This window comes from Panthera pardus, unplaced genomic scaffold, assembly GCF_024362965.1.
Source record: "Panthera pardus isolate Hobbes unplaced genomic scaffold, ASM2436296v1 HiC_scaffold_17, whole genome shotgun sequence".
NCBI classification, from domain to species: Eukaryota; Metazoa; Chordata; class Mammalia; order Carnivora; family Felidae; genus Panthera; species Panthera pardus.
The window spans coordinates 31480333-31492781 of NW_026526732.1; the positions used below are offsets into that span (position 1 = coordinate 31480333).

At 35.4% G+C, this 12449-nt stretch overlaps 1 protein-coding gene across 14 annotated transcripts in view; it reads right to left on the minus strand.

The window, feature by feature from the left end:
- Nucleotides 1–12449, minus strand: part of EYA4 (EYA transcriptional coactivator and phosphatase 4) — a 276080-nt gene that overhangs the window by 129630 nt on the left and 134001 nt on the right. For all 14 annotated transcript variants that reach the window (XM_019420547.2, XM_053904480.1, XM_053904478.1 and 11 more), the window contains one exon: nt 266–315. In XM_019420547.2, the coding sequence (XP_019276092.1) occupies nt 266–315 (50 nt within the window). The remainder of the gene's footprint in view (nt 1–265; nt 316–12449) is intronic.

Sequence of the window (12449 nt, forward strand, 5' to 3'; positions counted from 1 at the left end):
AAATAATGAATGTGAAGGGACAGTGTTTTCCAGTGTTTCTAGAGCTGTCTCTACTATTGTTCTTTAAAGGTGACTTCAATCAGAATCCTTCTTATTCATGTTGCGATTAATGGTACCCTTGCCAATATGAAATGTAGCTTGCATAAAGAAAAGTTCTTTGGACCTCAATGCTTCAAATCACAGTTGTATCTGGAGTATAACATCTGACTAGTTCTCCAAAATTGCCATTTCCCTTAGTGGAGTCTTGACTTCTATCTTACAGTACCTGGAATTCTGAGGTTCTGAAGCATCTGATTCTGTGCACGTTTTCTTTACCTGTAAGAAAAGAAAAGAGCGCGAGTTATTTTCCTGTGAAAATACAACTTCCTCGCTCAGGTTCGCACACTTGTTAAAGTGGATACAGCCCTGCCCACCGAGATCTCCATAAAATAATCTCCACATTTTACAAGGGCAGCATGCGGGGCTAAATAGTGTAGTTCATTATTATCCCATGATCAGCTGCCAACGGCACTTCCCTGGACTCCGTAAGTATGTAAAATGTTCAGTCAAAATGGCTTGGGACTAGCTTAACTAGGAACAAAGAAACCAAAGAACCAGGTTTCCCACTTAGGAACAAGAAAGCCATACTGTTCTCAATTCACTGAGAAATGTTTTTCCAATTGATATCACTTCTGTCCCCTACCACAGTGCACAATAATAAACACCAGGTTCTGGGGCAAAGTATGGTGTTAGCTAAAACATTCACATATTAATTTTCATTTTCTCAATCCGGTGGCTGTATGTTTTCTATATTTCTCAGCATATCAATTAAGTTCCAGCATTGCTCACAGACTTCTCACATATATTTGCAGTATATTTTGCAGGCTATATTTCAACTTTGCGGTTTTTAGCCCACAAAAGGTAAAGAACGAAAATGACTTTTGCTTCCAGGACTTGCTACCCATTTCTGGACAACAGTGGGTGCTACATTCTCTAAAAGAAGGTAAAGCAAAAATCCATGGTCTTTCATAATTTAACTTCAAGCACAGATATTTTATCTAACTACTATGGACTTCAGGGTATATTATATGCAAAGTAGACGCTATTTCAAAAATTCCTTAGTTAATACAGAGCATGAACAATACACATTTCCAAGTCTACCGTTACATACTCTGGGTGTTTATACTGTGATAGTCCATCTGTGCCACCTACGAAATCCAAGACGTTTTAAATTCTAATACATAGCTTGGAAGTGAAAAGTAAGTCCACTAAAAGTACACGGTGGGCACATACCCTGGTGGGCACATACCCTGTGTGTCAACTGTGATACAAATGGCAACGCTTGGGAGTAAGTTTTGAATTTTAAAGATACAGTATTGTCTTTCCAGCTCATAAAGTAATTCTTTCCTCCTCTGACTTGGAATACTCAAAAAACAAATACATAGGGGCGCCTGGGTGGCTCAGTCGGTTAAGCGTCCGACTCTTGGTTCCGGCTCAGGTTATGATCTCAGCGTCGTGAGACCAGGCCGCGTCAGGCTCCCCACGAGCTTGCTTGGGATTCTCTCTCTCCCTCTCTCTCTCTCTGCCCCTCCCCTGCTTGCTCTCTCTTTTTCTCTCAAAATAAATAAGCATTTTTTTTAATCTTAAAAAAAAAAAACACATAAAAAAACTCCCACACTTTCAAAAACCTATGTTTTTTGCTTTCATTGCTAAGCCAAGGCATTTTCATGATCTGGGAAATCAATTCTTTTTCTTGCTTGATTAACCACGCTCTCTTCTGCATCCTGCGTACACATTTGCACAATATGAAACTAAAACCGTTGAGCAAAGAGATTATCCTTCCTTTCCCAGCATATAACATTTTCTATGCTCTTGACATGGAACTCAGCACCATGAGGTAAAGAAATGCTTTCAAGATTAATTAAAGAAGAGTTAAAAAAAGGAATACTTTTCTTAAAATATAAAATTTACTATGAAACCCACATAAAGTCTTATGTCCACTAAAACTTGCCGAAACAATTTTTTTTTTTTTAAAGGGAAGGCCACCAGAACAAAAAAACCTTTATTTCCCACTGGTTCCTTCCCATGATTCCTCACCAGAAACTACACGAGTTGTCCAGGGAGTATGCAGAAATCCCCTCAAAGTCAATGTTATTTTCCTCAAGACTATGCTGACTGGACTTTGCACCTGGCTGAAGAAGTTCCAGACCATCCTAGCGAACTACACATACACTCCCGAGAGTCAGAACCAGATGACTTCCTGTAGTTTAATAAACAAAGAATTTTTTTTAATACCCATGGCTTTATAAGACCGCATTCTCCAAATAATTAACCATACAGTTCTGACATTTTAAAATTTATCCTCAAAGTGGCCATTATAATGGCAGGGAACACATCTACTGATTACTTCCTATCTAGTACCCACCGAGTCTCAGATTCAGAGCTAACAATACGTATGTGATGAAAGACTGAAGTACATATAGACAGTCTTTGTCAATACATACTGTTACAGCTGTAAATTCCACAAAGTGATTTTTTTTTTCAGGTTTCATTCATTTGTTCCTGGTCAAATGGGGGAAGAGTTAATACTTAGAATCCTGCCGTGTGAAACGTCTATGCAGTGTTAGGACTGCAGTATGAAAAGGTCTACACAGTGCTATGGGTGCTCAGAGAACAATCTACCTCAGCCAAAGGAAGATGGGGACAGTAACAACGGAAGTGACTTCTCAACTGAGTCCTAAAAGGTAACGTCTTCCAAGACTGTTTGGAGAAAGATATTTCAACATCATGGGATATGCCAGAGGCATCCTATTATAAAGACCTTATATATGGCAAAGAATTCAGAATTTAATCTTTGAATTGAACACTTCTAAAAGAACACGTTTTAGAGATGATGTAGAAGATAGTGTGGAAGGGGGACAAGGTGAGGGCTGAAGAGACTAATGCAACAGGAGAGAAAGTTTAAGTTCTATGAAAACAGTGATGGCATTGACCTTGCACATCACTACATCCCTCGCCTTGAGCAGATGCTCCCTGTTATGGTCTGAATGCTTGTGTCCCCCCCCCCCCACCCCAGAATGCATATGTTGAAATCCCAACCCCCTGGGATGAAGTGGGGCCTTTGGGAGGTACTTAGGTCATCAGGGTGGAGCCTTTATGAATGGGATTGATGCTCTCATGAAGGAGACCCCACAGAGCTCCCTAACCTTTCCACCATGTGTGGACAAAGTGAGAAAGCACTTCGCAGGCTGTCACCATTTGACAATAACCACAAAAGCAGGCTGTCACCACATGACCATGCTAGTACCTTGTTCTTAGACCTCCAGCATCCAAAACGGACAGAAATAAATTTCTGTTGTTTATAAGCTACCCAGTCTGTGGTATATTTTATTATGGCAGCTCAAATGGACTCACACGCTCCCCAAATCCTGGCTTACTAAGTAGATCACATTCAATCCATTGGTGAGAGATGGTGAAGACCTAAATTAAGAGCCATGAGGACAGAGTTGAGAGGATGTTTCTGGCAGATATTTCTGAGACAGAATTGACAGAATCCGGTTACTGACTGAAGCAAAGTATAAAGAAGAACATGATCTGATCTTTTAACCTGTCCTTGAAAAGACATTTTAATAATGCCAAAGAACAACAAAGATGTTAACTTGTAACTTTTGTTAAATACTTCAAAACCCTGTTATTTCTGAACCCATAGAGAAAAAAGTTAAATGAATCATTAAAAAACTTACGTCTATTGTGTCTTGATCACAGAACTAGGGGGAAAAGAGATAGTTTTATCTAAACATGAACACACTCTCCCATCTGAGAGATCAACAACGCTTCATTAAATGGTGGCTGCTAAAGTAGATATGCTATTGGAGAAAGAATATCCTTACAGAATATATTCTGTCGCCAAGATCACCAATTTAGTTTTGAATTTGTTTCTGAACAAAATTGAAACAAGGAGGCCAAGAAATGAGGCAGAATTTCATGCCCATTATTTAAATCCAAATCCTAGTTTTCATAAGACACACAAGGAGGTGGGCAAAAACATGCCAAGAAGAAAAAAATGAATAGTGTTAAATGCATTTAATAGGCTGCACTAATGTGAATTTTAACCCTACTTAACATTATGAAAGTACATGCAGAATCAAAGCGAAATGAAAAAAGAATTACAAGTTTGTTTTAAGAAAATAACTATTTAGTATGTAATTAACATAAAAATATCAAAACACTAACTTTTTAGAATGAATGAATGAATAATAGCTCAAAGTTCTAAATTTTTATTATATATGAGGCACAACGCTTAGCTAGATACTATTTTTCCCCAGTTCATAGAGGATAACACTGAGAACCAGAAAGGTTAACCTGCAAGCAAGCTGTGTAGTAAACTTCAAATCCAGATATATGAAGGCATGTTAATCAGTACGCTAAGAACCTAAAATTCATAAATATACAACCTAAAACGTTTAAAATGAAGTTCAAAACATCTTGCTATTTACAAGTTCAATTTTTACTAATTCATAATAATGATAATCGCTGTCGTTTATTAAGCAATTTTTTTTTTCCTACTCACTATGCTGGACTATGTATATGTGTAATCTCATTTAATCTATGAAGACAGGTATGATGGGCACATCATTAGTGTTCACAAATGAGAACACGAAGGGCTCAAAGAGGTTAAACGACCTGTCCAATGTCCCACAGCTAGCACTAACAGGGACGGAATTAGAACTGAAGCCTATACATCAAGCCTTTCTCTCTCTCCTAGGCCAGATTTGCCACTTGTTTTTATTAGGTGTTTTAAAAACTAAGAGTTGAAACTAACATCCCATGGAAAAATGTTTAAAGAACCTACTAGTTATCTCTGAAATATGGTAACCGTTGAAGGAATCTTTTAAACTGGACTACTGAAGTCACCTGTTTTCACCAAGCACTGGTAACATTTCACGTCCATATATGCGAAGTGAAATGGAGTTTTGAAGAAATTATCCAAATACCTCTAGCATCTAGCCATGTTACCAACACCCCACCCACTCCAAAAAAGGGCTACCGTGAGAAACAACCTTTGTGCTTTTGTTGGTGTTTTTCGTCTGAAATAAACAGGATCTGTTCATTCAACAGAGCTTTCCTGAATGCCTTGGGTATTCTAGGTACCGCTGTAGGCATGGAGATGAACCAGACCTGAGCAGTCCAACAGAGCAGCCACTAGCCACATGTGGCTTTTTTTTTTTTTAAGTTTATTTATTTTGAGAGACAGAGAGAGAGAAAGAGAGACAGAAAACGTGACCGGGGGTAAGGGGGCAGAGAGAGGGGGAGAGAGAGAATCCTATGCAGGCGACATGGGGCTTGATTTCATGAACCCGTGGGGGTCCTGACCTGAGCTGAAATCAAGAATCAGATGCTTCACCGAGTGAGCCACCCAGGCACCCCTATGTGTGGCTATTTAGAACCTGTAAGGAACCTAGTCTAAACTAAGATGTGCTGTAAATATAAAAGGCACACAGGATTTCAAAGAGTTAGCAAGAAAAACATGTAAAATATCTCAATATTTTTTATATTGAGAAATGAAATATTTGAGATATAAGAGGTTAATAATTTCCCTTGTTTCTTTTTATTTTTCGAATGCAGCTACTAGAAAATTTAAAATACATATACAGCTTACACCCTATTTCTGTTGAATAAAACTGACTCAGACCAACAAAAACCTGCCTGGTGATCATGCATTCTAATGGGGAAGACATTCAGTACATCTGTAAACAAGTAAACAAAGAATATAATGTCAGAGGTAAGTGCCAAGAGAAAATAAGGCAGAATAAAGGAATAGAGAACACTGGTCAATAATATTACCTTAGTTAGAAAATCATAAAAGTAGTTCTAATTCACAATACCATTCATCCTTCAAGTTTTTTAAGGCGGTATGTATATAAGTAACATAAATTGTACTTTTAAAATGAATTATAAAGAATGTAGGATTTGTTGAGAGAGTAATCAATATTGCCAACGTCTGGAAAATATATGTAGAATGCATCATGTATAGAATGTTTTGCATCATGATTATCATATTCAAGTATAAAAATCCCCTTAAATTTTTAAACATTTTCTAGCCGCTAGGTGCTTTGAGAAGGTTACAATCTTTTCAAGAGAAACAGAATTAACTCATTTAAAAAAAAATTGCAAAGAAGAACAAGTTTCTTTTATCCTATCCATCATCTTCTAAACAGCTGGAACCAATTATTACAATTATTTTCTACTTAATCTTGCTATTTATAAATCCTGAAACATTAAAGATAATAAAAAAAAATAAAACATGGAATAATGGATGATGACATTTTCAAAAGACCTCTTTTGTAACTTCATTTTGTTTGGAAATGAACTTTAATGATTAAGTCTTAGGATATATTATACAGTGATAATAAAGGATCAGTTCTGCAATTATACTCCAATAATTTCATCCAAAGATGAAAATTTCAGAGATGAAAGTTTGCTGATGTAATGAAACTCATTATGCATATTTTTATGGGTGGTATATAAGACAATCTTTATTTCTTCACGGAACTGTGTAGGAAATATAACGTAAATTAGATTTACATGCAGTATGTTTAAGGAAAAAAATGGATTAAAAGACAGAAAAATAAAATTTGTTTTCCAAATGCAAATTATACTATAGATCATTGCATGGAAATTCTTTGTGAACGCAGAAAGTGACACAGGATTATTGTCAACCACAAAAATTCAGGTTGCCAACTTTGGTTGTATTTCAAATATAAATACTCTAAATGCAAAAGTGACTTCTGTTTATAAGTAAACAATATTTGTACAAGTACTGTAAAGTATCAATGCCGAGGGTCTGTACACTTTATAAAATGTATTTTTTATGACTAGATTGGATAAAGTTGTAAATAGTTGCCTAATAAAGAAGTATAGGTATCTAACCTCACTTCCTTTACATTCTGACTTAGTGAAAATAAGAAGCTTCCTGAAATATCAACTGTTATGTGTCACTTTTCATTATTTTCTAATACTTAGAAGTTGGAATATCTGAATTCCAAATTACATAATGGAGTGAAAAAGTATTTTCTTATAATTATTCCAGCTGTATCCTGGGAATGTAACTTATGTTTTCATTAAACACATTTATTTTTATTTATTTTTTAATGTTTATTTATTTTTGAGAGAGGGAGAGACAGAGTGTGAGCGGGTGAGGGGCAGAGAGAGAGGGAGACGCAGAATCCAAAGCAGGCTCCAGGCTCTGACCTGTTAGCACAGTGCCTGATGTGGGGCTCGAACTCAGGAACTACGAGACCATGACTTGAGCTGAAGTCAGATGCCCAACCAACTGAGCCACCCAGGTGCCTTCATTAAATACGTTTTAATTAGATGACCCTTTTTAAAATGTTTAATTTTTTCACTTAGTTGAACCAGCTGACATTGAGTTTGAAGGGTTTCTTCAGATCATCTTATTCTCAAGTTAGTAGCATTAAATAAATATGAATTAAAATTTGTCCTTTTTTAAATTTCACTCCAGAATGCATACAGTAACAAAACTGACAAAACAGAAAAGTAGGTATATGAATTAACTTTTAAAAATTGAGCCAAAATAATAATAGTTGGAGTATTCAACAAAATATATAATTTTTACTATGGAGGCTTTGCCAAAAATTATTCTAATATTTATTTACTTGGAATAGTCAAACAGAATATATGTTCACTTTGTAAATATAATATTTACAAGTTAATACCACTCTAGAACTTAGCATGGGATGTACACTTTAATGAGATAATCTATGATTATTTGTGCTGCAGAGTAAATGTAATTTATGTTGGTAAGATAAGCATAGAATTGCTATTCTAATAGTCCCATACAGATACAAACTTAGACATTATCTAAACCAGCTTCAACTAAAATGTCTTCACATTCTTCAACTGGACTTATTCTACATTTTTATACAGGTTACAATTCCTTTTTTGACTTCTAAAAACTTAAAGTATAAAAAAAAACTTTGGAACACAAAGTTGTCACATAGAGTTTTTAAAAAATATACCTGTTTTTTTTTTTAAATTTTTTTTTTAAACGTTTATTTATTTTTGAGACAGAGAGAGACAGAGCATGAATGGGGGAGGGTCAGAGAGAGGGAGACACAGAATCCGAAACAGGCTCCAGGCTCTGAGCCGTCAGCACAGAGCCCGACGCGGGGCTCGAACTCACGGACCGTGAGATCATGACCTGAGCCGAAGTCGGCCACCTAACCGACTGAGCCACCCAGGCGCCCCAAAAATATACCTGTTTTTATATGCCCATACAAATTGAGAGATTTTGAAATGAAATGAAGTGAAATGAAATGAAATAAAATGAAATGAAATGAAATGAAATGAAATGAAATGAAATGAAATGAAATGCCATTTTGCCAAATAGCGGCCAAAACATTAATGACTTGGAGATAGATTTTATAAAAATCTAATTATGAAATAACCTAAATCTACTTTTTATAAAGTGTCATTCTTTCTGAGAAACAAAAACTTTGCTGCTCTAAAATTCACAGATTTCTGAAATCCTTTTCATGGAGTTAGGGAAGTTTCTTTACTCTTCCCTTTTCTTAGTAAATCCCTTTTCAACCTCTTTATCATTGCTTCCCCAAGTTCTCCCCTGTAACACCAACTATCATTTCCCCAAAGACCACGCTATTTATTTATTACAAAAGTGAGTGAAGTCTACTACAAAACTGGAAGTCTATATCCACCTCAGTTCAAAGAAAAACTGCCATCTCCTTTCTTTAAATGCTATACATAGATAAAGTACAAAGAAACAATTGAATATTCCATTTTTGACTGCAACAGTAAACAAAATAAACACATACACTAAGAATAGGAGGGTTAGAAGGTTAAGAAGTAAAAATGCACAACCAAAAACCTGAAGTAGAAATTATTTTACCCCTCTAGTATTGGACTGTCATGGGCAAGATTTCACTTGATTTCTGGCCTTGAAAGCAGGGGGCCTTCCGGGACCCAGGTTTGGGGGAGGGAGGTTATACAAAATCACCCACTGGGGAGGAATTATATTTAAAAGTAAAAAAATCTTATGGGCTATAACTCTTCATCAACTACAACTGTCACAATAGTATTCACATTATTTGAGAGTTCATTGCAAGGTTGGATAGATTTAAAAAGCAACTTAGTAACAATGACTCAGGGAAACAAAGCATAATTATATATGTACAACATAGAAGTATTAAATCAAATGTCAAACCTCATATGCTTTTAGAGTTTGGAAGCACATTTTCTCCTTAATTATGCCATAGTCCTTTGTCACCTGCCATAAACTCTACATACACTGTATGAAATACCCAGGAAAATTTCAAACTCCTTCTAAAGATATGTTTTTTGATTATTACCCAATAGGGACTATATCAAAGGTAACAAAGTCCTTAAAATGCCACAAAAGGAACCATAAGATGCCTTAACATATCAGGTTCCAGCACATATGAAAGTTTTTTCCCCTCCAGGTTTGGAAACAAGACTAGATTGATTGTTCAACGATGATACTTTGCCTAAATATGATAGATGAGTCTTAAAAGGAAATTTTTTGTCTTACAAACGTTGATTATAAACATCTAAGAGATATTTACCCATAGATCAATCTTGGTCTCCTGTATACATTTTGTTTACATGTTTCTTTGCAGTCATGGGTGTCACAAGGCAGATAGTATTAAAACAACAAAAAGGCAAAGTAGAATTATCAATTCCAAACCAAGAACTAGTAATCAACGAGCATAACGTTAATTTGGTAGAAGCCACTGCAATCGAATTCAAATTGCTGACTCTATGGTACATTTTCTCAATAAGCCAGGATAGAACAATTCTACTGATACTAAATATAAAAATCTTAGCTTTAGATTTCCCTCTGTTCAAGATTTATGAATTCACACAAATAATGCTTTAAAAATAATCTTAGAATTCACCCTATTTCCCTAGATGGAGAAGTCTTGCTAATGTTTTTGGCAATGTCTTCTACATCTTTCTGCGGTCATTCCCCACCCCCCACCCTTTTCTTAGATATTGGAATGTTTTGGCCACAAGGTTAAGAAACACTTCCCCATTTATCATGACCTGCCAAGCACGTCAGGCCCCTAGACAACACAGCCCTTTACCACTTAACAAATTCAGCTCATCTTAGCCATGAAACTTCAAAAGAATTTGGCCACAGGCATAGATTAGCTATCATTTGTTTTGCAGCATAAATATCAATCATTGTGTAACACACTCTAGTGCACCTAACATCATCTGCCCGTTAGGTATAGCTGATAGCTAACCTTTTCGACTTGAATGATAACTAACATAGAGATAATCCAGTTTATTGATATATAATTGTAGAATAGATAGGCAATCATTTTAGTAAAAGCTTCTGTTAAAATCTTAGTTTGAAATGTATAAACTCTAAAAGATATTTTAAGTTAGTACATACTTTCCTAATATGCCCAAAGGTATCATAATAACTTAAAGAAAATTGATGCAACCTTTAACTTTAAAAACAAATTAATAGATAGAACATATGCAATAAAATGTTAAAGGCAATTTTAAATTGAACAGCATATATCTGTAAATTAATTTGAAGATTAGTGCACGTATGGTGTAAATATACTTCTTGCACAGTATATTGATAAAGAGTTCTATTTTCAAATTGTGTAAATTTTAAATTCTTGATCTCCCATAAAATGAAAACGTTTTTTATAAAGAGAAAATCTTGAGATGTTGGTTGGCATCAAGCTTTTTATTTTTTATTTAAACTATATACACTAATAAAAAAATATACTGTGTGGCATGATTCATTTTAATCATATATTTTTTACAACATTTTGGCAATGTTTTTCAGTTTTGAAATTGAAAGTAGTTTTCTATTAAAGCCATCTTGTATAACCATTTTTACAAAAAGCTTATAAATCACCTTTCCTTAAGTTTTAATCTTAAAATGAAATTCCTCCTTACCAGAATTCATAAAACACAGACTGTAACATAATTTCCACACTGAAAAACACAAATTATGTGATTTCTGTCTGAGTGGATTTTCTATCGAATTAAATGAACATTTTAATTACTTGCAGGCTAAGAGCATGAGACAAAACAGTTTCGTGTGAAACATATTTCACACGTACAAATATGTGATAAGAAATATTCTCATTGTGTAATTTCAAATAAAAACTAAGCAATTTATTGTAAGTCTTTTTTAAATGTAGAAGTTCATGCCTTAGATGGAACTGAAATTTAGTCAGGTAACTTCACAACTTCTATGGTCCTAAATATTAATGTATCATAAGGAATGGAGAACAATCTATGGTCTCAAAGTAAAATGGAACCACACCGTGGTTAAACTCAAGGGTTAAAGAGGAAAGGAATTATAGATTAGGGCTATCTGTAGTGAAGGTCTCATTCTAGGTAAACCTAATAAATAATTGAAATGTACTTACGATTTTTTCCTCTTTGACCTCAATTAAAATGGCTCTGTGAGAGCAGGTTCTAAGGACAATTTATCCTTGTTTCCTCAATACACACTTATGAAGTCATCTGGCTTTTGTATTTCTTCAACAGCTGTATTACCTTCAAAATTGGCTTGCACCATTTCCCCAAAGCAAAATGTAAGTCTGCCCTGGACACACACAACCACCTTCCTTCTGCGGGTGGCTGCGAGCTTGAAAAGTCAGATCGTGTAATTTTCAAAATTTTAACAACAGTAATTTTATAAAGGACTTAAGAGGAAGAGAGAGAAAAATCAAAGTAGAGATTTTTTAAATTGCCTTTTCTCTCTGTTGTCCTTTTTCTCTCTCTCCCTCCCTCCTGCCCTCCCTCTCTCCTTCCTTCCCTCCCTCTCCCTGAGAAGTTATAACACAAAGCATTATAGATTATTGGTATCTGTTTCTGTCGCCATTTTGGTAAGTGATAGTTTAGTAGTGTAGAAAATTTTGGTGAAAAACGAACACTCAAAAAGCAAACTAAGGTAGGATAACATCATTGTTCAATTAGACAGGGTTTCAGAAAATAGTAACTGCAATCAAGAAAAGAAGTAGGAAACCGGATAGCGTGGACTGATGCTCAGTAGACCCTGGAAACCAAACTGGAAAACTTATTGGCTGTGATAATTCATTCTCTCTTTCTTCAAACAGGTTCCCTAAACAATCTAACTCTGGCAGTAAATCAGGGGCCACAGACACTTGGAGGACCTTTTCTCCTCCTGAATTGTGTTTTTCTCACAAGAATAATAAAACAGGACTAACAGAGCAAGGCTTTCCTCGGTGGTCTTGAGTGAAAGAATTCTTTTAGATTTCGGAAGGATGGTGACAATTCACCCACATTTTAGCCCCTTGATGCAGCAGACACGGCAATTCACGCTCTTTCTTCATGAGATTCCAAGACACAAAAATATATGTAAATAATCTAAACCAAAGCACACCAAATGCTTCCACATCAAGGTTCTAAATCAAAGT